The following is a 27,057-nucleotide window of genomic DNA, read 5'->3' on the forward strand; positions in this document are numbered from 1 at the left end:
AAATTATTTGCTTCAGGGAAAAAAAGAATAGAAAAAAACGAAAGGAAAGATATCACGAGTTAAAGTAAGAGAAACGATGAGGCCGAAACGTCAAAGCTATGACACTGGGAGGAACAGAGAAATAAGTCTACTAAGGTGAAAAGCTAGAAGCAAAAATTGTAGGTCACTGTAGGTTATTTTACGTCTCGCTAAATACGTTAAGTAAGAAAGCGTGCCTCATTATTGAAAACCGGCTTTGTCAACTGATGTGAGTGGTTCGGAGGTCGGCCACAGATTATAGCCGTCATTCGGAGGGCAAACGCCGGCAAATGTGAAGCAACGAGACAAATCCAGACCAATACTGAAAAAAATTGTGGACAATCAAGTCGCCCTATAGAAGGACCCTAACGGGAGTTGTGAAGTAGCATGAAACCGGCCTGCCGTTCGATATTCTGCAGAAAAAGTGTAGTCCTTTTTCTGTGTCTGTTTAAACACAGCACCCCTTTTATCACCAAAATGTGTACATTCATAAAAAAAAAAGCTGCAGACATCACGGTTGTCATTGCATATAAACCAGTTCATGGAGTAAAAGTGAACGGAACAGGACAAATGGAAGGAAACGAACGGTTCGCTGACTGTCAACCAAATTTTATTGCGCAGAAGGCTTTATGGGCCATTCAACTATTCAAAGATGTACAAAGCGGTCCAAGTTAGCACTCTTTTGTTACACTATAGTACTCTTCAGCTTCCATGTTGTATCTATTTTACACCGAATATTTTGTACTTCCCTGTTATATTGATTTTTTTTACGTCCAGCTTCACGCGGCCAGTGTGGCACGCTAAGCTGCCCATACGATCACCTTCTGAAAGAGCGAAAAGAAAAGAAACAGGAAAGACCAAAGCTCAACACGATTGGCGTTGTGCCAAGGCTGCTCTCGGTGATTTGCAGCAGCTGTACAACAGTTCTTACAAATTGCATTCATAATGGCAGCGCGAACGGAAGAGAATGCATGGACAAAGAAAACAAAACAAATCAAAACGAAATGAACGAGACGGGCGCTGGTCCCCGACGTTCGTACCGTTCATTTCATAGCCTCCCTTCTCCGTGTGTCCTCTCGAGTTCGCGCCGCCAATACGAATGCAAACTGTAGCAACCAACCAGCCCGCCTACTCGCCATGTGAGCTTTCTTACAGAGCACTGTCATCGCTTGTTTCGTTGCAGCGCAAATACAGAGTGCTTTCTTCTTGTTTTTCTTTCTCCTAGGCAGGTATACGCCATACTTTGCGTTCTCTCTCAATACCAAGAGTACGCCGTCGGACGCAGAGCAACCGGGAAAAAAGCGCGCGCTGCAGTAAGTATATATATATACCTGCCCGCTATTGCCAACTCTCGCACGTGTAATACACCCGTGCAAACTTCTGCCGTTGGATCCGCGTGGTGGAGAAGCACGCCACTCTGTCTGGACTGCAGAGCACATAGTGTTTCTCACATTACCCAGGGGGGAAATCTAGCGCCGCCTTCTAAGCGAACTTCCTGACGCAGGCTGTGTCACCATGGGAGCGCTGTGGGATGTGAGCGTGCAAGGCTTGTCTCGTACTTGGCTCGGCTTCAAAAAGTATAGTCATCTTCGCACATGTAATGCTTTATGAGAATGAGATCATCGTATAAAGTTTTTGTTTGGACCTAGCGCATCCTTCATTATTGTTTACTTATATTCAAGTAGAACAAGTGATCTATATAAATCTAGATTGGACCTGAGGAACAGTGAGAGCTAATTTTGTAAATTTTCCTTCGAAATACAGTTGGCCTGCTGCTGCCGTTCACCTTGGCTATAATTGGACTACCCAGCATGAGCTCTCAAGGTTTAATGATGTACTAAATGTGGCGCCGTAATATTAAAAAGAAGTTGACATTTACGCGCTGTTTTAACTAAGACTGGACCACTGTGACAGGGTGAACTCTGCAAGCCAGACGCGCATTCGTGGCGAATCCGAAGCCACTACATTCATGCATTTTTTTCACATTCAAAGAAATCCCGCATCCCCAACCGGTATTATTGTGGAGGGCATAGAACAGTGTAAAACAAAGCAGCAGAGTTTCGGCTCCCGACTTCCGCCAATAGCAAATTCCATTCCGACATGGTCCAAGGAAAGGAACAGAAAATTAAAAGGACCTGGCCCGGGGAGATACGCATGAACCTTACAAACAGCGACCAGATATGTAATGCGGAGGACGCAAGTATGATGATGCCTCAATTCCAGTTCGGTTACTGTAAATTGAATTTAAAAAAAAAAAGCTTAAAACGAAGATTTCTTGCGGCGTTCGCTTAGCGGAAACCATTCTATTACTTTTTTGAAAAACTTTTTGCACTAACAAACCGGTTGTATCGCCCCAGGACATACCTAGCGATGCTGGACTGGATGCGTTCCAGCGATTCGATTCGCACAGAATGGGCATTCCCGTACCCTCAACAGGGCGGAATCGCCAGTTTTACCTCTAGGTATAATTACAAGAAACTGTATGGCAGACCTGCATTGCCCCAGGCTTGATCTCCCGGCTGCGGCATTCGCATTGCGACGGGGGCGAAACGGGTGACACACAGCACAGCCCGAGCCGCTGCGATTTCGCTGAAATTCACAGGACCCGACGCTCCAATATCATAGTTACACGGGAACCTTAATCGCGGTTAAACTTAACCGTGGTTAACTCGCTCAACCATGGTTGACGCGAACCGTAGTCCTCCAGAGTTACACGGGCTATACCGATCACGGTTAATGGTCTGATGACGCGTCACGTGATCTATTGCGTACAGGCTTCATTTTGAATAATTTTTCTTCGATATTTCATTACAGTGGTATAAAGACGTTATTTTTCATCAAAACAATTGTCATATTTGAGAGTTTTAACCCGTAAGACTAAGTTTTGCACGTGTAGCTAATTTATTTTCGATACTCCTGCTCTCAGTTGTGAGCATGCCTGGTAGGCATACAACTACACAAAAAGTCAGAATTAAGGGTCACAAATAGGTAAATATAAAATAAAAGTAAGTCCACTGAACAAAAAGGCAAAAAAATTTCTTAATGTACAAATGAATGTTTCAACTAAAAACATTGGTTACATAATAAAGGAGTACAACTTTACGCGAATGCACTTTTGAACTATACACTTGCATTTACAAAAAGAAAGAATAAAAAAGGAAGAAAAGGCAGTGCTTTATGGTGTTAATGTATGTGCACTGTGATTTCACATTGCACAAATAATAAGAAAAAAGTACATGTTAAAAATACTGAAGTTATAAGTTCAAAAGCAGCGCCGTCGAACTGGACAAGAAAGTGAGACGCACAAACACACATCGTTTGTGTGTGCCTCACTTGCACAGTTTGACTGCGCTGTTCTTAAAATTTATAATTTGTGCGTAGCCTTCATCTCCGTGCAGAGGCGCGCGCTTCGAGTATACTTGAGCGCAGAGCGGCCGTATTATCTTCCCAAATGCGTATCAGCGCTTCAGTTGTCGCGTCAGGCCAAATGATACGCTTTCTGGAAGATATCTGGGAAGCGCCAGCGCTGCGCTCGGAAGAAGTACCGTCCGCCATTTTGCCCGTTTCCGAAACGTCGGTTACACTAAACCGAGGTTGCCAAGCTCGGTCGGCGGTCAACCGCGGTTAGCGGCCTAACCGCAGTTTCGCCTGCCATGTGACCGCGCTAACCGAGTTTACGTTAACCGTGCTAAAGGTCGCCCGTGTAACAGGGGTATAAGAAGAAAACGAGCAAAAGGAAACTGGGTGACAAAGCAGTGGTCTCGTGGGAATAACTGGACGTGGGAACAGTTAGTCTCGCCGGCGTCATCGTTTTAACAAAAACTCTTGCTCCGGTGCGTGACCAGTTGACGAAAGACAGCACGTAAAGCAGTGGATATTGCGCCACGTTCAAAATAAGTAACCCGTAGGCGTGTTTTCATGACATTTATTTTTCAAATTTAAGATATGTAACAATGATAAAAAGAAATACAATTCTGTAGGCTAGCTATGGGTGCGTAGGGCGTACCCGGTCAAGTCCTACGACATATCTCCGCGTCTTTCATATTAAACCACGCCAAAAACACGCGAACAAGGAAGAGCCCAGGACCAGTGTTATTCAAGTGCTGTTCTTTGTCCGTATGTTTTTTGGCGCTGTTTAAAATGAACGAGTCATAGCTACGAGTTCGCGCCCAAACCCTTCTAACTCATTGTCGCATGTGGAACTACTCATATCGGCCTCTTTATTTTTTTCTTTTCTTTTTCAGCACCATATTACTTCCAGTCCTTACAACTGTTTCTAAGAGAAATAGCCGCAGTGAAGTAGTCAGTATTTTGGAAGTGACGAGTTTATTGGTGAGCACGAAGGTTTTTGCATAATTAATCATGAATAATTAGTGGGTGTGACGAAAGGAAATTGCTAACGCGGTTCCTTAAAGGTGCTCATGTTGGAGCCTGTTCTTGATGTACCTCAATATTTGCAGAGGACAGTTAGTGAATGCGCTGTAATACCTGCTAAAGTGGTTGGTGTCATGTATGTCAGTGATCTACTCGCGCAAGAAAAAGGTCGCACTTCGCGCACCAGTGTACGTTTGTAAGTCCGCCAGGCCTGGACTGATTCCCCCTTCTTTCGAACTAGTCGGTTCTTTAGTATTAAGTGGACGGTGGACCCCTACCAGTCACTTAAGTTTCTGCGGGGTGTGTGTGAAATATTAAAAGCAAAGGTAACAATATATAATACTCACAATATTTAAGTACCACGACGGTGCTTCAGGTCACGTGCTGACCCAAAAGTTACACTACCAGGGAAATTAATCAACACACATGCTGACGGAGATATGTCAAATAATCGTTACGGCAAGACAGTTATTACGCCTCGAACAACGTCTTCTTTATTTTTATTTATTTTTCACTGCAGCTTCCTGTACTTTCGGCACCCAGTAACAAACACGACCCACCAAAATTGAGCAGCGCCTCTACTCGGCCCAGTCGGACGCAGCCGCAGCCGAAGACAGTCAGCGTCTCACAAACTTCGGCGCAAGCAACGCCTCACGTAGGAGCAGTGTCAGCTGGTAAGCCACTCCGTGCATATATATATGGAAATGCAGTGCTCGTGCGGGGAGGGGGTGTGTCCGTTGCCGTTTGCTCATTTTCTTGTGTGTCTGACAAAAATTATCTTCTTTCGGTAGACAAAGTTGTTCCTCTGGAACGGATACCGGTACTGCAGATGATGCCAGCGATTCCCGAAATGTCGACTGCATTCGCCGGCGGGCAAGAGGAGATCTCAAGCAGCGTCCCAATCTCGACGGCTGAGACGTCGCTGCAGCCGTTCGCCGAAGAGGCCCATCACAGGCGAAATGACCTCGTGTTGGTAATAAGATTTTCGAGATTGTGCGCATAACCCGCAGCTGAAGTGTGCAGAGCAAGCTTAAGCTCTGACAGAAAAGGAGACAGAGACCGAGAGAGAGTGAGAGACAAAATTTAATAAAGGCACCTTCTTTGTGACTCTCCCCGTTTCAATAAAAAAAAGTGTACGTAGAATCGCTGCAGGGAATTATCAGAATGATGCGTAAGCATATTGTAGTAATGACGTGGTGTCAGCGGTCGTGCGCTGGTTTGTTTGGTACAATTGCGAGAACGACCGCGAAAGAATCGTGAAACGGAGTAGCGCGGTTTCAGCACCGAACTGTTAAGTGAGACCTGCACGAGACGACGTAGAAGAGCCGAGTGGAAGCAATGTTCACTCGTGTTAAAGAGAGGCCGCAGCGGATACGGACGTGGGGCGAAATGACGAGGAAGATGTAGGAAATGAAGGAAATGTATGCAGCTTTCCCTGGAACGTCGGTATCGGGCAGCGTCGGCATGGCGTCGTCCCTCTTGTTTGTTGCGTTCGGCAGCGTGTTGCTGTAGTTTCCCGCTCTGCGCAGCGACATTCATTTGTTTCCGGCGTAATCTGTATTCGCGCTGATTCTCTGCATTCCTGCATTTCCGTTCTTCTTCACTTAGCGGATGCGCTCGTCTTGGGGCCATTACGGTCAACGCGACAGTGCTGCGTCGACACGAGCTGCTGCGAAAGGCGTTGCAACGCGAACTGATGAGGCGAGCGAAACAACTGCAGGTGGTGGCGCCAGGTGCGATGATGAGGTTCCGATCTGAAACCACGGCTGCTCCACAGTTGTGATGGAAGGAAGGAAATCAACTTTATTCAGGTCCTGCAGGCCACGAGAGCTTTGGGCTCTCATGGAGTGGGCGTCTCCCACGACGGAACCGGGAGGTTGAGTTTCCTGTTGTGATGCGTGCCTGATTGTACACGTCACGTGGTCACAGAGACGCCCTCGTGCCACTGGTCGCGCGATGGTCCTCGTCTTCTTCCATGGCTGACTGGACCTATTCTAAAAGCGATCGTCTTACGCGAAGAAGGTACGGATGGGCAGAGTTTTCTCGTTGGGTAACCAAAGAAATGCTTACGCATTTAAAAAACGCGCTCGCGTCACATACAACAAACTTGAGAACCGCTCATTTCATCGGGAAAAGAATTCTTTGGACCTTGGTGCCAGCCGACTGTGTGACCGATGTGGGAATGGAGCCCTAGCCGTCGAGCACAGCAGCCGGGTGCACGAAATATTAGGCCATGATCCCAGGCACGCGTCTCTTATTCTCAAGCCAGCCGGCTCTGTGAAACGCTCAGCGCATGCGCCCAGTGCCACTTTGTCGTCTTCATTCCTTGTCACAGCTGGCGCTTTGAGTTGTCATATAAACGTGTATAGGAGCGACTGCAAAGAATGCTTACACACCGGCTGACAAGGTACACTAGAGAAAACACGGGGGAGGCGGGAGATGGCAATTCAAGACGATGAGCAAAACGAGAACAAGACAAAAGCGGGAGCCAACGTCTCGAAAAGTGGACTTTTATGTTTCAAAGAAAAGTCCACATGTCGGAACGTTGGCTCCCGCTTTTACCTTGTTCTTGTTTTGCTCAAGTTCCGATAGACAGCTTCTGCACTAATTTCTCATATCTTCTCGCTTCTTTTCCTGCTCATATTTTCCACGCTTTCATCTCCCCCACAAAGCAGAATAGTCAACGGGATAGTTATTGTAATTAATCTCTATACATTTTAACTTCCCTGCCTTTCGCCTTTATTCTCTCTCTCTCTCTTTCTATGTGTTTTCATCGTTTTTATTTCTGACTCAAACTTTTTGATAAAACATGTGAAAACCAAAAACGAGGTGGGCTGAGGTCTATAGTCTGTGTCGTCTTCTCACTCGCGCATGTGCCCTAAGACAAAAATTCAAGAACTTAAAAAAATAGAACAAACAACTCGAAGCAGACACTGTGTTTTTGTAAGAGCTGTTTTTCCACAATTGTATTCAACTTTTACCATTTATCTCGCTAAATGGGCAATCATCGTGACAGCAGGAACGCGGACTCACGCGTGCCAATGTCGAAGCTGAGAAAAAAAAAGTAAAATAAAAATAAAATAAGATTCAGGGTTTTAGGCGCAAGAACGGTGATCTGATAATGAGGCACGCCGCATTGGGGGATTCCGTATTAATTTTCGCTACCTGAGGTTCATTACCATGCGCATAAATCCAAGTACACGTGCGTTATTGCATTTCGCCCCCATGGCAATGTGGCCACCGCAGGCGGGGTTTGAACCCGCAACATTGTGCTTAGCAGCGCCACTCCATAGTCACTAAGACACAATGGCAAGTAAAAGTAGTATAGGATAAATCGTTACAAAATACGGGCTCAGCTATGCAATTCCGCAAGAAGCGTCTGGCGCGCCGCGTTTACCCACTGGCTTTGGCGTTGCGCAGCTGAGCTCGAAGTCGTGGGTTCAATTCCGGCCGCGGCGGCCCCATTCCACTATACAGTGTGCCTCACAATCAGAACGTGGTTCTAGTACGTGATGCGCCGGAATTTACTTTAACCTTTTAAGAGAGCCTGTTAAGAAAATTAAAGCCAACAAAACTCATTTTTCCCATGATTATAGAAAACTGGTACTCCCTTTTAATTAGTAACATTCAGAACTTCAGTATTCGTGTAAATAAACCAAAGTGCTCTTTCCAACTCATGATACATATATATCCCCTGTGTTTGCTCTATAGGTTGCCGTCTGCAAAAACTCAATAATCAGAAGTGATTGGTCGGAAATGTTTTCACGACTGTGGAGTGTAGTGCTGAACAACTAGAGCGTAAAGGCTTACATTGCATTACTGATCTTGTCTTCAGGGCTCCTAGATACTCAGTTTTATTTTCAGGTTATGCGGGTTTATTTAGCAGGAAAAGCTATTAAGCCTCACTTTGAAGGTTGGTTTCTCAACTGCCTTCCCATTTGTCAAATTGGACGCATCATGCCCCGTAAATTTTACGCCGCCCCCATCTAACGCCGTTCGATCGCTCACTGGCCGACAGGGCCGTGAAGACACTTTTGTGTTTCTTGGGGGCAACTGGCCTGTGTGACACCCTGCGACTTAGTGGAGCCGTCCACGCGCGTGCGCGATTTCACTCCGTTTTCACCTCCCCCTCTCTCTTTCTCTCCTCTTTCTATTCGCCTTTTCCCTTCTGCCAGTGAAGGCTATCCAACCAGACGCGTTTCTCGTTAAGACTTTTCCTTCTCCCATTCTTTTCTGCTCCTACAGCTATAATATTGCATTGTAGTGATGGTGAATAATTATGCAATCGCTAACAAAAACGTGATTTCAGAATTTCACTCATTATTGGACGACCTTGTGCCAAAAAAGATAAGTAACGATGGAAACGCAATTCTAAGCACAGTCATCGGTCATCAAATCTAATCTGACGGTTTAAGGCCGTCGCCTATCACCCCAAATTACAGAGTAATGGCTTACATGAGTAACGTGTACATTCCGACAGTGTGCAACATTACATGCGTCGCGCGCACAATCTGATTAGACAGGGCTTTTTCGCCATAAGATCGGAGGTCATTTCAATGAAATTTTAAATGCAGTAGGCACCTCTTGCGCTGAGCGATATTTCGATAAGAGCGATAATACAGTGATAAACTGTCGTATTCAGACGAATACATACCCCAACCTGCACCACCTACACAGAATACACCCCACGAGGTTCACTGACGAGTGCCCGTGGTGCACAGACACACCCACACTAAAACACATCCCATGGGAGTGCCCCAGGAGGCCTCCGCACATAGACAGTCCCATACTACACCAACATCCACTAATGAAGAATAGGCAGTGGGAGGCATGGCTTGCGGACGAGGGTCGGGAGAGCCAGTTGGCTCTTCTGGACCAAGCCCAGCGAGCCGCTCGTGCCAGTGGGGCCCTGGAATAGGGGCTCCAACCATCGTGCCTTATTTTATTTACATTGAATAAAGTTTTACTCTCTCTCTCTGTCGCAGGCAAACAACAAAAGAATGTGCGCGGGACAATAAAGCAGACTAAGATAATTTTATGTCTATGATGTTTTCACTCGAAGTGGCGTTTGGGCCAGGAATCCATCAAGCCCATCGACGAGTACGTCCGGCAGTAGGAATGAAGGGAAAAGGGTGTTTTTGATATTGTTTACATGGTTCCCGATACGGAATTCCACTCCATGCATGTTAAGCGTCTGAGTTCTCATCAAGACACGTCAGCACCACCTCACTGCATCAAAAGTCTCCGATTTTAATACCGTTGTCTTCCCTAGGTGACTAGACTAGGGAATCTGATTACAGTATCGCGGCCAATCACAACCGTAGAATCGGTCGCGATATCCCACCCATGATATCCCACCATTCCTCCGATGTTGTACTTTCGCCCCCGCATATTTAGCAACCTGGGAATCCGAGGTCGAAGCCGTTCCCACGGTAGCACTCCATGTTGGCACTTTTCATCGTTAATCCAGGATGTCAGGCTGCGTCGGCTTCTGGATAGGTGCTGACGAATGTGTGGGGGTGGGGGGCGGGGTGCCTCATGACCAACGTCTAATTAATGCCTTTGGCCGTGTTGAGACGTAACAATGTTTATTTCGAAGTGGAGACATATAATTGCTGAGAATTTTTCTAACCAATGGTTGCGCGAGTAGCATAAGCATTGATTTTCTTTTACTTAGGATGTCAGTAAGCTGCATGCCAGAAACATGGAGGACAGGCTGTCTGTGCCCGACACAAGACCGGCACAAGCTGCTACGCCAAAGCAAAACAGACATGAAGGTGCCGCGCAACCTCGACTCGTCCTTGAACCAAGCCTGGTCCCTGAACTGCCGACCACCTCCAGCGCGGGTGACACAGATGATCATCAAGAAAAAGTGAGTGGTTGCTACTTTGGAACAGCAGGTACGAAAATCTGTCCGCCATATTCATCCAGTTAGTCAAGTCAAAGAAGGGAACGAAGGTACCCACCGCGTTAGCCCGGTGGCTATGAGGTTGCGCTACTCAGATCAAGGTTGCGAGCTCGATCCTGGCCGCTCAGCAAAAGCGAAGACAACCATTGCACTCTGTGAAGATGGAATGGCAGCGAAAGCTGACGACGGTCAACGCTCTCAAACGAAAGGCAAAGTGCTTTCACTGCCATTCCATCTTCACAGAACGGAATGGTAGTTCTTTTGAGTTGCGAGTGTGGTGTCGTTGCTCGTTCGGAGGTGCCCGGGTTCGCGATTGTCATTCTCTTTCAGCATCTCGCGAACGTTCTTCGTCGGTGGTCGCTTCGCGCAGGCGCTTTTTACATTCTCGTTGCTGTTCCCTCCGCGGCGCCCCTCGTACGCTTGTAGTTCTTCGAGTGTACGTACTATACGTGTCCGCCCCATCACCAACTCAGATGTTTTTAGCACCGATACCTCACCTGCTTATATACTGCAATAACCTTGACGTCAGGTTATTTTTCACAGCGAGCGTTCTAATCTGTTTCGAATTTTGACATCTGCGCCGCCACACTGCACCTGCATGGGTTTGTTAGAAATCGCTAAGTCCGTTTCTGTTTCCGGACGCCAAAAAAAAAAAAAAAAAAAAAACCTACGGAAGGTTAGTCATATACAGCTTCCGCTGTAAAACGCTCGTGTACTTAAACTTAGACGCATGGTGAATAACCCTGAGTGATCAGCATTAATCTGGATGCCCTCACACAGCAGGTCTTATAATCAGCTTCTGCTGGTTTTGGCACGCAAAACCCCAGGATTTAATTTAATTTAGGCAAAGAAGGTTAAAGCACATGTAATTACGCACTGCTTTTTTCCACACTAGAACCCGTAAGGCTACATTCGCTAACGGAAAGAAATTACTGCAACTAGCTATTCAATAATCCTGATAAGAAAATGAACCGCTGGCGAAATAAACTTATCGACACACGACGAAGTTCACGACTGGCGTCCAGGCGGTGCCACCACTTGACCACTGTTGGCATGAAACCTGACAACAAATTTTGTAGAAAGGCCAAACGAAGATATCTCGGATCGCAGCTCAGGCGTCGTTGCGTTGTTTTTAATTGTTCGCACATATGTGCCAAATCAATTACCAGTGTGCCCGTTATGGTTGCTTCAAAAGCATTTCGTACTTCTTGCCCTGGTTCCCGGTCAGAAGGAAGATTTCTTAGGTGAGCAGATGGGTTTGCAGGGAGCATTTACTTACAGAGAACAAAAGAAAACAAAACGTAATCGAATGTAAAATATAAGAATGCAAGAAAACAAGAAGCAAGAGAGTGAAGAACCCAGTCAGAAGGAGTAAATGGAGAATAGAGCAAGCGAACAGAGACGTGAAGGAAAGTGAAGTAATATTAAAGGGCTTCTATGTTTCTGCGGAATTTTCATGGTGGAGGCAGGGGTGGTACCGTATAACGTCTTGGCCTTTGGGAAATTAGTCACCTGGTTAAGCGGGGTTTCACTCAGGGCCTGTTGAGCCGACACGAGCTGGTCAGTGATCAGTTATGGCGTTAAGATACGGTAATTGGGAACTTTTAATGCTGACTGACACGCTTCTTTCTTTTTTTTTTTGCAGCCTTGCCGTGTAGAAGGAACAACTCAACCCAGCGGGGGGAAACGACCATCACCGACGTGAAAGCCCAGTACTCCTTAACTGGCACCGTCCGCACGTTGAGGATCATTTTTACTGCCGTGTGTTAACTGTTTATGACAGCATCTAGCCATGAATTCACATACTGCCTTAAACACAGCTTGGTTTCCCCACATCAGATCTGGCTGGCGTCTGATCGGGCAGCAGCTTTGTAAGTCTACTGTTTTGCTTTTTTATTAGGACGGAGTTCTTACAGGCAGCTTTAGCCTTATTTAAGACAAGTATGGGAATCGCGCACGAGTTAGAATGAGGAGTGGTCCGTACTCGAACATGAGAATTTCAAAAAAAATCTCACGAGAGAAAATGACATTCCTCTTGACAGCTTCAACTCCTTGACTTTTCATTGCCGGTGCAGCTGCGTAAAAACTTCTACAAAATCTGTGCGTTTTTTTCCGCGGTATCTTAAAGCATGGTTTGTCTTAAAATAAGTATAGTACGTAAGACATCACTGCTGCATATAACCTTATGCTAACCACGAATCCCTTAATCTGGAACAACCTCTTAGTTTGCCTCAAGCTTCTACAACGTAGTTACATTACATTATGTAGGTGCAGAAAGTGCCCAGTCAAGATGTCGGTAATTTCTCTTCTTTGATTTGAGGAAGTTTTGTCTGCGTATAAAGCACACTCTTGTATGACAATGTCATCGCGGAAGATCCATTTTCATGTCACAATTACTGACAATTGGAAGGCGCGAAGCTTGGTATAAGCACAAAACATGCAAACCACAGTTCACACATTTCAACCATTATTGATGACATGTTGTTTGTGTACCATGAGTGCGTTTTCTTTTTATTCATTTTGCCTACGGATGTACACGATATTGCGTCACGCTAACAAGCCCCTTTATTTTCATTTTTTATCTGTCGCAGATTATCGTGTTCGGACAATCGGAACAGTATCTTCTTTCATTGTCTTGAAAATTCTCGATAAAATGTTATTTGGACAGATGTGCTTCCTTCGGCAGACATGAAATCAAAGAATGTCGCAGCCCAATAGAGGGAACTTGGCCCAGCGAGAGCCATGCCGTTTCTTCTGTCCTGGACGTTGCACAGGGAGAAACCTCAGTATTTGTATTTTGTATATTACTGGACGTAATAAACGGTACCTTTGAACCACGAGACTGTGCATGCATTCTGGGAGCGTTTATTAACAGCCTTCGTCTTCGAAAACCAGTAATTTCCACAAACATCCTCTGTTCATTGTATAGCGTCCACAAGAGGTACTTCTGTGGTCTTCCACCAAACACGTGGGACTCTAATAAACATATGCGTTACGGATTACAACAAACATCAAAAGCCAACAACTTCGCCTACGTACCGTTCGGACCGACCCATGTCATATTATGTGTTTATATTATGTGCAGTATCCAACAAGTGAACTCACAGCCACGACAAAGAAAGAAACACCGCAAGAGGTTTTATTAATGCGCAATCATTCTTCGGCGAGTACCTCGGCATAATCTGTCTGTCACACGAAAAGTGTAATTCCAATATGCACAAAAATTTCTAATTTGCGAAGTTAAAATGTATAATGGTTATATTAGTGTAAATAGACTTTATTGGTAGCTTTATAAGCCACAAGGTACAATTAAAAGATTCTCCTACGATTACGATACTCTCTAATGCGAAATTTGAGCACGGCTCTACATGTGTTTTTATTTCGCGACGTGTTGAGGGAACGAATTTGATGTAGACATGTAGCACAGTCGGATATGGTCGAAAATCTGATCTGCGGGTCAAGCGCGTCGGCTTTTACAGATGACTCGCCCAAAGTTCCAGTGTAATCGCTGGTCGTACGTGGCTTCCACAAAGTATTACACCATTCGCGTGGTGCATGCAATCAGATTACAAAACAATCGCAAATCATGGCAATCGAAACAACCGCGAACGAGACAAAACCAAGCAAACCAAACGAGCGCGAGCGAGAGCTGACGCGAGCATACGATACTACGAAACTAGCGGTCCGGCTGAGACCACATGGAAGTACGCATCAAGGGGTCGGGCGGGGTCGCATGACGCCAGATTCTCGCGGACACGTCACTGAAGGGGCTGCTCTCATTGGCATCCGCCGTTCGCGGGTGCCGTCTTTCAGCTCCCGCTCCGCGTTCGCTCTTTTATCTTTCGCTGCGCTCGTTCGCTCGGTTACGCCGCCGTCGCCGCCGCTCACTGTAAGAATGGGAGCTTAAAGCTGCGCTCCTAGAAAAAAAAAAAAAAGTTTTATCGGACAGAAAACCAGTCTCGTTAGGCCACCTTGAAAGCTTATTTCACCGCATCACCTCTGTGTGTGCAAAGGAGCCTGCTGTGGGGCTGCTGAGTATATAACTGATTGGTACTTGTGATAATAGTTGATTAATAATAATAAATAATTGCTGGCGTTAAAAACAAAAAAGAGCTTGGTGACGTCACTGTTGCCGTGTCAAGGTCGTAACAAAAATGAAAAGGAGGGAATAAAATAAATAAAGGAAGAAAACAGCTGTGGTGAAACCGGTTGTGACGGCGTTCCGGCGCAGTTGATACGATCGCTTTGGAGGGGCCATGCAGCTTCCTTGCCACTCATCTCCACACCATTCAGTACACGGATTTCATTTCTTTGGCACCGGGAAAGAGACGGGTAGACATGCATAAGCTAGGAATAGCAAGTAAGCGGAATCGAAGTCACAGCCGAGCCAAGGAGTGCCTACACATTAGTAGACACTTCTAAGAATTCCTGTAGCATTTCCTGATACCGCAAACAAAAATCTATCACAAAAACATGGAAGTATATCTTTTTATGCCAGACACACCTCAACAATCAAGTGAAGAAAGCAACAAAAAATCGACTCCCTCGAATTCCCTTATCATTCTTGCTGACACCTCAAACAAAGAATGAATAGGCATTTCACCGAAGATATAGCTTTTATGTAACGACCCTCGAGAAGACGGACTTAGGAAGTTACGATATTCTAGACAAATTCAGGCGCAGTAAGAAGAATAAAAATAAAAGAAAATGCTGCGCGATTTCTTTCAAGAAAGCTATCGAAAGTGACAGTAGACATTGACAATATCGAATGGCAGCGTTTCTTGACGTTCTCGTAAATAATCTCGTGCTCCCAGCCAACCAACTGAAGGATTTGTCAGTCTGTCCTCAATATACAGGAACATGGGTTCGGAGGGAACTTTTGGAAGCTGTAATATGGACAGAACGAAGAACACGCAAAAAGCAAACCTTGATTTATCGAAATGCCTGAGCCACTTACAACTGGAGTCTCAGTACGTCGGTGACAAAATAAAAAAAAAGCGTCATCTTGACTGCCATCCAATTGGGAAGATAACGAATGGTCGACGCATCTACATGTCCTATTTCCCACAAGAAGTTGAGATGTCGCTGCTTATGATGATAAAGCAGAGCCTAAAGATAAGAAGAAAAAAAACTGTGGTGAACGAAAGACGGTTTGTGCTTTTCCCGATCATTATATCTCTTAATCTCCTTGCTACGGACATTACTGTTGACACGAAAGTATGCAGAAATAACAAATACGACAATAAAAAGATAGGCTACATAGGGGCAGCTTTTAGAGCGACGCTCCATCGACTTGATTAATGAAGAGACGAGACAAGAAGATGAAAAAAAGTGAGTTGGACGCATGCTTAATTTCTTTAGAGAGATGTAGCTACAGAACCACAACAATACTGTCAACAGCGGAGTCTGTTGGTGGTAAAAAAGTGCAAAACAGGCGGCCGAATTAGCAAAGCTTTGCGTTCACAAGGGGCGTTTGATATCGATAGGCTGCCTTCGCAAATAGCATGTCCAACATCCCCATTCACCAGCATCTGCTTTTACGAACACGTTCTAGCGTAAGAATAATAAGTTTCTTGTGAATACAGGCCCAGAGTTGTGGGCTCGAATGAGATGCGCGGCATGTGCTGTGGAACGCTACACCCGCACCATACTATCGCAAATCTTCCCCTATTCGCATGTTTTGCACACATTGTGTGTCTTATAGGAGAAATAAAGAGAAATAGAATCAGTTTATGCTGATTAGGTATTGTTTAAAAACACCATTTTCTTAATGTGGCCTTAAATGATTAATTACTCGATAAGAAAATGAAAGGCTAAACTCCCCCCCCCCCCCCCCCCCCCCGCTTTTTCTAACGCTATCGCGTTAAAGACCCGTGTTGCAGAAAAACCGGTGTCGGCGTCCACCGTCGGCGGCGGATGTCCGTTAGAATAATCATCCCCTACCACAACCACGCAGACCCTCCACGCCTGGGCTGGCGCACAGGCGTTACTGAACAAATTGAATTTTTCAAAGTAAAATGCGTCAGAAAATTAGTAAAGTCCAACTTACACAAAACCTACAGACATGATAGCGTCCGTCTGTAATTTGAATATACGAGAAAAAATCCAGTGCCCCTCCCCTCTTTGAAGAAGGATGACCAGCGAAGCTGTGAATGTGAGCACTTTATTGGCGAACTGCACCTCCGCCGCAGGTTGGCCCGTTATTGCCCAATCTTCGTGATATGCCGACGTATGGGGAGTGCTTAAAGCCTGATTCACATCCGCCGCGGGTCGGCCCAGTTTTGCACTATTTTCAGAATCAGCCCGTGCATGGGGAACGCTTAACACCTGCTTCATCACCGCCGCGGGTCGGCCCGGCATTGCACTTTCTTCGGGATCGGCCCACGTATGGGGAGTGCTTAACGCCTGCTTCCCCTCCGCTGCGGGTAGGCCCGGCATTCCGCAATCTTCGGGTTCGGCCCACTAACGCCTGCTCCACCTCCACCGAGGGTCGGCCCAGCAGTTCACTATCTTTGGGATCGGCCCACTAACACCTGCTTCACCGCCGCGGGTCGGCCCACCACTACACAACTTCAGGGTCGGCCCACGTATGGGGAGTGCTTATTGCTTAACGCCTGCTTCCCCTCCGCCGCGGGTCGGCCCGGCATTGCGCATTATTCGGGTTCGGCCCACTAACGCTTGCTTCACCTCCACCGAGGGTCTGCCCGGCATTTCACAACTTCGGTATCGGCCCACTAACACCTGCTTCACCGCCGCCGGTCGGCCCGCCATTACACAACTTCAGGGTCGGCCCACGCATGGGGAGTGCTTATTGCTTAACGCCTGCTTCACCTCCGCCGTGGGTCGGCTCGGCATTGCACTATTTTGTGAATCGGCCCACGTACGGGGACTGCTTAACGCCTGCGTCACCTGTACCGGTGTTATTGGGACCTTAGCCGGATTCTTGTCGGCGTTATGTTGTAAAAGCTCTAAGTAAATTCTTGCTAGAGAGCAGTCTAGACTTTGACACTTTGAAGAGTCTTTGAAGGGAGAGAGGCAGAGAGAGAGAGAGAGAGAGAGAGAGAGAGAGAGTATGAAAACAATAGATGAAAGGCGGAGAGGTTAACCAGATTAAGTGTCTGGTTTGCTACTGCGCACAGGGGGATGGGCTAAAGGCCGAAAAGATAAGAAGGAAAGAATGTAAGGAGCAGAAAAAATAAAAAAAGGAACATCTGGGTTCGCGTACTACCATGGTTCAATGAGACCCGTTGCTTTTAAAAAGAACGCTAACGTTTTTCGAGCAGTTTGTCGCGCTGTCCATCTTGCTAGATGATATCTTCCTCATCACATAGAAGACACATATAAAGTGAGGACGCGTGAAATCTCTACATTTATTTTTTCAAGCGAAGCTCTTTTCATTTCTGCAAAATACTAATTTCCAGGTTCTGCGAGCTATGTGCTAGCTGGCCAGATAGTGCAGCAGCAGCGCAGGCACGCAATTATGTCTAGAGCGGTATGTGGAATACGCCTCATGCGGCTTCCAAAACGAGGCACGGTGCATAATAAGTAGCACAAGACATATTCCTGCCGCTGAGGCCGTTCGCTTTTCCACGGATTCTGATGCCACCGGCATTCTGAACATTATGAATGGTGCCTGGATAGCGCAGCAGAACACGGACAAACGAACAAAATGAAGAAGACGAGGACTTGTCTTCGTCATCGTTTCTTCTTGCGTCTGTGTTTTGCTGCCCTATCCAAATGCCATTCCATGATGACCGACCAACAGGTCCATATCGCAACCCTCTGAACCTTACTTGGGATGAATTTGTGGACTTGTGTGAAGCTTCAGATGTGTTTAACGCGAGTATTCTAACCAACGAGAGGCGTATTTACCCAGTAACATCCGCTGGAGCAAGATCACCCGTGCAGAACTCGTATTCTTTTGCATGCCCGTTGGTTTAAAATTGCTACTGCGCTTAACTTAGGCAGTGGTACACATCATTTAGTGTGCGTTCATTGCTGCGCAAGAACAGTCGGTGAAAAAAAATTAAAGAAAACAAATGTGTTTTTCGTCACATGCCAGTAAAAGAAAGACACTATGGCATACACCGATCCAAACCTCGCGAGCACATGTGCGAGAACCTATATAAGAATGAATCCCTAAATCAGGACCGGTATTTGCACAAACATCATATGGTAGAAGTGCTCGTCAGAGAAAATTTCAGCCAATCCTGATGCTTAATAAATTATTATTGAAAGCGGCCAAACAATGGTTAACAGCGTTTACGAACGAATACCTTAGCTAATTCGGCCTCAGGCTCTTTGTTAATATAAGGAAAATTTGCAATACTTATTAGACGGTCATTGAATGTCTTTAGAAAGCATGGTGAAAAATGGTGAAAAATGGTGAAAAAAAACCCGCAGTCATCAATACTTACCGTTCTTCTTTACACGGATAAACGGCCCTGATTTCTTTTGCTTTGTTCCCGTTTTCGATTAGACTTAGCGGTCCGAGCGAGGGTCAAGCCATGGTGACCTCGGAAATTCGGACATGCCTGGCGACACAGGAATGCTGCACACAAGAATGTGGCAGTATAGAGAAAACGATCATTCTAAAAGCGAAGCTTTCTTCGGCTTTTCCCACAATTTGCGTAGACGGCTGTCGTGTCTGGGATAGCGAATTGGACAGGTCCCGAAGACAGTGCAATCAGAGGCAGTCGCATGGCTGGCCCCGACCCTAATACGAGTACTGAGAGCGTATCTTCGCAAAGGTTCGTATGTCTGATTTTTTTCAACCTGGGCTCATTCCGGAGGCCACTCACCCGCCGTGGTTGCTTAGTGGCTGTGGTGTCGGGCTGCTAAGCGTGAGGTTGTGACATCGAATCTCTGCCACGGTGGCCACATTTCTATGGGGGTGAAATGCAAAAAACCCCTGTGTACTTAGGTTTAGGTCTACATTAAAGAACCCCGGTGGTCCAAATTTTCAGCGTCCCTCACTGCAGCGTGCCTCATTATAGGATCGTGGTTTTGGCACGTAAAACCCCATAATTCTTTTTTTGAGGCCACCTAACGTCACAGCAACCACGTGCCTCATGGCACTAACTAACAGAGATAACCAATAAGTGACTCCTAGCAGCATATCTCAGTGGATATACCGGGCAGGTATCGCTTTACTTTGACGATAATCCTCCAACGACTGCTGACCAGTGTCGTGTTTCTCTCTACTCAAAAAATCTCGAATTCCAAGAAGCCCAAACACCGTCGCAGACAACTCAAGAATTTCGCAAGCGACCTTGCGAGAAGGAAATAAAGGTGCTAATCCTTTTGCAGTTAGCCGGTAAACTCCTTCTGGTACCAGCCGTCGCCGCCACTAACAAGCAAGGAAACAGCGAGAATAGTAGTCGCGCTTTGAAAACTCACTTGGCTCGCACTCGTAGCTTGACTCCATTCGCGACCAGAACAAACGCTCCCGTGACACTAATCTTCAGCCATCTCAGAGTAGAACTCGCTCTGTGAACTGGTGCAAAACCACTGTGCAATAATTACTGCAGAGCGACATGCATAGTAAACCTACAGCGTAACGCCGAACGACGAAGATGTCGCTTCTCGAAATGACTCCCCGGGATTTGATTGATGAGTGTGGTCCTACTGGCAATCTTCCGCTTAAATAATTTTGTAGGGAATTGACAAATTATGAACGGTGCAGTACTCCGCTGCACTACTACGTAAAACCATGCATTTTAAACAGCCAAATATAGAGAATAAAGCTCCAATGAATAAGTGAAAGGCGCAAAGAAAAACGAGGAGAGGGTATAAGTGATACAAAAAATGCACATACACGCACGGCCTTTGAAGCCACATCCTCGTTTTTCATCGCACTCCTTACTTTCTCATTGAAGCAAAGAAACAACAGTTAAGAATAAGTTTTTTTGGTTGAGGTAAGAGAGGCTTCAAAAAAAGAAAAAGAAAGTTCGGAGATCCTACGAAGCGTGAGAGTATATGTTAACGGGAAGCATTTGCCTTATTTGTTTGTTTGTTTAAGCACTTTTTATTACGTACGTATACCAATCAATGTGGGATATGTGTAAGATATATGGGAGAACGGAAAATGTTGATGTAGTCGGCACCTGTTTAAGCGACAACGTCCTTTATCGGCGTATTTACACGTTTATGGTATATCTGCGTTTGGCGCGTTTACGTTGAGATACACTCGTCGACGGTACCATGCTGGGTGACACGTGGATAAGGGCGAGTATCAGCCTGTGGAGACCACAGCGGGAGATGTAGCTGCGGACCTTAGAATTATTGATCTCCCGGCGAACGCATGATACATGACAGCCCGTGTTCGGGCTGTCAAAGGCTCCCTTCGTGAACGCAATAAACCATTCGTTAGATAGGATCGAAATGTCCATGTTCTGGAAACAAAGCGAGCACGCGTTCCTTTTCGTACTGCTTGTAAATCCCGTTCATATGAAGCCAAGCGATAATATGGAGAGATAAATGGAAGGTAGGGATGTTAACTATTCGAGAGTCCGGTTGGCGACCTTGGGCTGGGGGGAAAAAGAAAGGGAATAGAAAGAAGGGAGAGAAAGAGAGATGCGGGCATGAAGCCAAGGAAAGCATAGGGGAAGTTTTTAGTACAGTTCTTTTTTTTTTCATTGAAAGGGCACGAAAAGACAACTTGCAGCCGGTGGGAGCCGAGCCCAAAACCTTCGCATTCGGTTTCGTCCACTCGGGTATTTCTCCATAATTTATCATGTATACGCTTCAATTAAAAATAAAGCTACAAATAACTTCCCCTATGCCTTCTTTGGCTTCAACAACTGTTGGCTTCATATGCTCGTGATTAACAAAAATGGAGACCCTTGGTTCTTCTTCCCGTGTAAGTATTGTTGACACTCCTCTTCACTTTATGTAGCGAGGCGACGACATTTGACATTGGCACGACGATGTTTGCGCCGTTCCATTTTTCACGTTATCATCGCTCCCTTTGGCGCCTTTAGAGTACTTTTGTACGCCTCTATTTTAGCGGTAGCCTGCCTGAAGCGCCGTTGGAAGACCAATTTCAAACTGGATATGTTTTTTTTTACTGCTAACAAAAATGGTTTAGTCGCATGTGCCATTTAGCAAAAGTCTACTTTTTGAGCTGCATTACTCTGAGACGCACGAACATTGGTTTCATGAGAAATCAAAATGAATATTTGATTATTGAAGAAAACTATATGCTAATTCTAAACTAATTACTTTACGGCACATAATACAACTTACGAATGGTAGCCGGTGACTTCTATAGGTCGTATCAACTTGGAAAGAATCGTGAGGATGACACCAGTTTGAGATACACGTTCTCAAAGTTCGCGAAAAAATGCGCTGACATTAAGGAAATGTTTTAGCTTCAGTGTATGAATAGACGGCGTGTTCAAAAATTAATTCCTTGTGAATGTGCCTTGTGAAGCTACTGGCTTCATGCAATTCCTGTATTTGAGTATGTATGCTATAGCAATTAGTTAAAGAAATTTGGTTACCTAAATTGTAATAATTGGCAGATATGCATCGTGACCTCCTCCATGGCATACTTATTATCCACTTCTTCGAGTAATCGAGCTTATAATGAGTAGATTTGTGCTGTATGATAGGGGGAGATTTAAACGAAAATCTGTCAACGTTAAAAACAAACGTCCGGTAAGCCACAATTTCGACGTGTTCAGCAGAACAACCGGAAGTACTGCATTTGAGACAGCGTAGCGCGTGTTTTCGTAACCTTTGTTGAAGGCGCACTGCTCTGAGCTCCATTCCTGTGCGCCACCCTTTCCTTTCCTTTCCTTTCCACTCTGTCATTATCTTATGTCACTAAGAATTAGGCGTGCTTTAAAACCTGTAAGACGACATTAAAAGCACAGGTTTTGTGCCGTGATTTATAGTTTTGATACGCTGGACTAATGTGCGTTTACTCGCACTCCGGTGTAGGCCACATTCAACCATACACTTTCCAGCCCGCCACGTGAAGAAGTACGCTGATCGATCAAAAGGAAAAAAAAATGTCTCGCAATAATAATAAGAAAAACGACAAATAACAAGAGAAGCTAAATATTATCGCTTAGCCACTTTCTTTCACTTTTCAGTCTCCGAAAAAAAAAAGCGCATCAAGAGCAGACTTTCCAAAATGTACAAACACAACAATATCAAACACAACACTCTCACAGGCCTTTCAGTGGAGTTAGTGGAGTGGTTGGGCAGGCGCAACTACGTCAGGTAATGTTGGCATCTGTGTCCTAACAATTTCAGTGTTAGTTCTCTTTCGGCGCTTACTTTTCAGCGCTTGGTGAAATGCGCTGTAGCAAACCGCTTCACTGAAATTTTCGGGTGCCTACCGCACGAGAACGGTTTCAATCACCTCTTTGCCATTTTTGCGGTTGATGCTTTATTTATCTATTTTTTTTAGGGGGGGGGGGGCTAGATTGCTGTCTAGATGCGTTCGCTTGCAAGACACGTCGTCTCTTTAGGCGTTGAGCACACAAGGCTGCACGGTGCTACTTAAACTCAGCTTCCTCCACTCGAATAGCGTAAGTGCCTCTTAAACCTTCCGCAAGAAATTTTTCCTGCACTCGCGACGTACAACACCATTTTCTTCAGCTGACCCTATTACAATCCCTAAGGTCAGCGTAAGAAAGCAAAATTTTGTTAGGCTTTCAAGCCTTGTTCTTTGTCCACGAAGATACTAGATTTTCTTCACATCGAACAGCGTTATTCTGTTCCCCTGGCTGTCTTTGTGCAGTCTCTAGAACAAAGGAAAATTAGGCTAGGCACGTATACCGCGTTCCTAAAAGTCGTGTAGTTTCTCGCTTCATTAGATTTTCACTCGTTTTATTCTATTTGTGGCTATTCCTTTGAAGATCAACGACTTGATCTCGTCATCTTCTCGCGGACTGCAGCCGACTGGAATGAAACACCACTCCCTTAAGGCAACGTCTACGGACTGTGGCCTCCCCCATCGCAGCGAAAGAAAACCAGAGGAGCACTGCGGTGGTTTTTGAGGTCAACCAGGTTTGAGCGACAGTACACGAGGCAGTGACCAAGCTTACAGTTCATCCGAGCGTCCAACTTGCGTGATATCTGTGCTATATCTGTTTATTTCTAACCTCTCACTCCATATTCTTCGCTCCCAGTGTAGGTTGCTCAATGGGGCGCATTCCTGGTTAACCTTCCTGCCTCACCTCTCTTTCTGTCTCTCTCCCTATCTCTCTCTAGCGCGCGTGCTTTTCGATAGCAACTGAACGGACACTCCAGATGTGTTCACAGCATTGCCGTCGCTGCGCTGTCTCCGGTGAGAGAGGGCAAGCACCGCCTGCGCGTCCCCGCTCGCCGAGCCCGCTCTGCCCGCGTGGTTGAGCGCATACACGGTCCGCGCGCGCGCATTGAAGATCACGTGATCTGCTGCAGGTGCCCGCGCGAGCGTGCGAGGGCGAACTCGAAAGGCTTGTAGCTCGAGGCGCGCTGTCTCACTGCGCGCCCAGTGTTGGTGGTCACGTGATCTCTTGAGCTTTGAAGGCGTGACCCAGATGAAAGAGTGAAAGGAGCGGCAGCATGGAACGTTCGCTTTGGAACAAGAACGCACGCTCCCTACTGCCGGCGCTCCTTGTCGCGCTAGCGTTGCGACGGCGAATGCTGCGGTCATCGAGCGAACTGTGTTCATGTCGCGCGTTTCACCAGGCTTGTTCGTTATTAAGCAAATGATTGCGGAAATTTATGTTGCCCATAAATCTCCAAGCCTGCCTTCACGTAACAGCCAACATTTTGCTACCGCTGTCAACGATTCGCCTTCTGGTGAAACTGCGACTTTTCTTTATTGCGACCGTTTCGCTTCATTTCTAAGCGCATTTCTTCCCCTTTCATTCCTCTTATTTAGGTTAGGCAAGTCAGCACGCGAGGCACAGGAAGAAAATAAATTACGTTGAGAAAAACGGTTCTCAGGTATTCGTGTTTGGTGGAGTGCATCTTCTTATTTATTTACTACGGAGAGAGGCTTTTTGGAGCGCAACCCGCTATTTCATGTTAAAATGACGAGAAAATGATAAGAAATAAATATATCTGAGGTTCCTTTCTTTTCTGATGTAATTTGAGGTTCTTCGGCATTCTGGATTATAAGGAAGTGTGAGGCACGTTTGTACTCGGCCCTTGCTTCTCACATATCACATTTATGCGGTGTTTAAAAACTGCATAGGTTAATCATAGAAAGCACATATCACAACAGGAACATTTCCAGAATGAAAATATAAACGTGAGAAACTTAATAAGTAAAGATTAGTGGAGCAAAATGCAACGATATACAGTATGCCGGAGATAAGAATGCGTCTTCCTCTCAGCACACGAACGGAATGCAAAGGAAGACACGGAGAATTATATTTGGAGATGATGTCAGAAACCATCGATTACACTTCATCGACACTTTATGGGCGGTAGGGATGAGTAATCTTGTGCGCTGACTGCCGATGGACGGTCTTGATTGACTAATTCTCATTGTCGGTGGGCCCACGAATAGTATTAGCATGTATGCATCAGTAGATCCGTGTCCGTGAAGAAGGAAGGAATCCATAGCAGCAAAGAAGAACTGAACAACAATGTTGAGCAAATCGTGCCGAGCATTTTTACGGCGAACAGCAATTACATGCGCCAGGAAATGGGCGGATCGTGTTCGTTCATTAGTGCGATCATTCGTTCATTTCTTACTTCGTTGGTTTGTTAGCACATGCTTTCATTTCTTCAGCCTTTCGTTTGTTCATTCGTGCATTGGATATTGTTTTGTTCTTTCTCTATTACGTTAGTTTTCTCGATATTTTGTTGGCTCGTTCGTTCATTCTTCATACATTCAGAAAAGGCCGGAAGGTCAGCCAAATTAGCGTCCGCTTTGTTACCCAACGGTGGTGGTAAGAGAAAGGGGCAACATAAAGAGGAAAAGAGAGAGAAAGTGAACATTGTGAGCACGCGGAAGCTAGAATATACAGAAGCACTGTACAGGTCATTTTTTTCTATTTAAGTCGCACAGATTCCTTATAATAAAGTTCTATTTGTTATAATTTCTTTTATAATAAAGTTCTCATAATAACGTTCTTTGAGACGAGTTCCTAGGCATAGCGGACATACTATGCCCCTGATAACGAGATCTCCAGAAGCCTAAATAATAAAAATTCATTAATTCCATTTTTTATTAGCGCACTGGGGGCAGTTGTCTAAATGGAAAATTTGGAGGCCGTGACATTTTCATGCACACCCGCCTTCTTATATTCTTGAAAAATCGCACCTAATTTGATACATTGATGGTCAAATTCCAAAACACAATCGACGCAATATCGAGACTGAGCATGTCCCGCCGCGCGTCAGACGGCAAAGCCGCGTAAAGAAGTGTGGGACGAAGTTTGAATGCTAGCATATCGCGACAAATCCTGACCCGACACATAGCCGCACACGCTTGTCAGTCCAAGCGTGCCGTTTTAGTAGCTGCCGTGGCTGGCCGAGTGACAGCGTTAAGGGCCCCGTGTCGTGGTTAAACCCGGTGTCGGCGTAGGCGTCGGCGCCGACGTTCCTGGCCGAGTAACTAACCCTGAACCATCCCTAATCACACAGGCCCTCCACGTGGCGCCTAGGCGCTGCTGAACTAATTGAATTTCTGAAAGTAAAGTGCGCCAGAAGATTCGTAAGGTACAACACACACACACAACCTACAGACATGATGTCGCCCGATTGTAATTTGAATATGCGAGAAAACGTAATTCTGTTATGCGGAATCTGAAACGCAAACCTCTTTTAACGCGGTATTTCAGCTGCATGAGGTCTGACTGAAAGTGGGAGCGGCGTGGCCCGCTCGATTCCTTCAAACACCATCAATAACAGAACCAGAAACACATCCGTGCATAGCGTTCGACGCCAGCGTTTCCAGGAAAAGATGACGTTTACATAAGCTGCAGTTGCTGGGAAGCCTGAGAAGCAATCAGGCGGCCTTGAGTTCTATTGCGTTTTCGACCCTTAAAGGCGAAGCTCAAGCGTCCTCCTAAATTTTTTCGTGGATTTACTTTTCCAATTCGAATGTAGATATCCCGAATCAGATGTGATTTTTAAGAAAAAAAAAAGAGGGTGCCTTAAAATGTGACTGCCTTCAAGCTAACCATAAAGAACTACCACTAAGGCACTGATAAATAAGTTAATTACTGATTTTTCCTCAATGTCTTCTGAAGCCCACGTTAATAGCGGAAAAGTAGCCTACAAACTAATCTGCAAAAACGCGACGTTCACTGCTCTTATACCCTTTCTTATAAAAAATCTGTTTTGTCTGAGAAAAAAAAAAGACGCACTGTTCTGGGCTACTCAGAAAATAGTCCTGATCGAGTTCAGCTGGTTTACAGTTGTTCGGAGACAGAGGCGTTGGACGTCGCAGTGAGGACTTATATATAACAGATGCTCGGTGATATTCCCGCACCTATATAGGAGTCGCACGTCGGCCTCTCGGTCATTTTATTACGATATGAGTAAGTGTTCGTAAACATAGTCCTAGGGGTGGCCAGTGCAACCCGGACGAAGGATAAAAGGAAGCACACGATACGAGCGATACCGTTCGTAAACGCCACTCCCGGCCACCAGCGGTAGAGCAACGTTGCTTCGCAGCGGTAAAGGCTATATGGCACTTGTAGCCTTAGCGGGAGGTGTAGCTTACGCAGCCGACAATTGGCGACACTCGGAGAACTCCAGAAAATTTCCTCTCCAAAGGCGGGCAGACCTGGCAGCCT

The 27,057-nt window shown here is 45.8% G+C and overlaps 1 protein-coding gene across 1 annotated transcript; it reads left to right on the forward strand.

The window, feature by feature from the left end:
• Nucleotides 1–1,253: 1,253 nt before the first annotated feature.
• LOC142577740 (uncharacterized) lies at nucleotides 1,254–12,364 on the forward strand. Its single transcript, XM_075687193.1, has 5 exons — nucleotides 1,254–1,331; nucleotides 4,913–5,066; nucleotides 5,184–5,365; nucleotides 10,070–10,264; nucleotides 11,946–12,364. The coding sequence occupies exons 3-5, from the start codon at nucleotides 5,222–5,224 to the stop codon at nucleotides 12,003–12,005; spliced, it is 399 nt and encodes a 132-aa protein (XP_075543308.1). The 5' UTR covers nucleotides 1,254–1,331; nucleotides 4,913–5,066; nucleotides 5,184–5,221; the 3' UTR covers nucleotides 12,006–12,364.
• The last annotated feature ends 14,693 nt before the right edge of the window (nucleotides 12,365–27,057 follow it).

This window comes from Dermacentor variabilis, chromosome 4 (genome assembly GCF_050947875.1).
Source record: "Dermacentor variabilis isolate Ectoservices chromosome 4, ASM5094787v1, whole genome shotgun sequence".
Taxonomy (NCBI): domain Eukaryota; kingdom Metazoa; phylum Arthropoda; class Arachnida; order Ixodida; family Ixodidae; genus Dermacentor; species Dermacentor variabilis.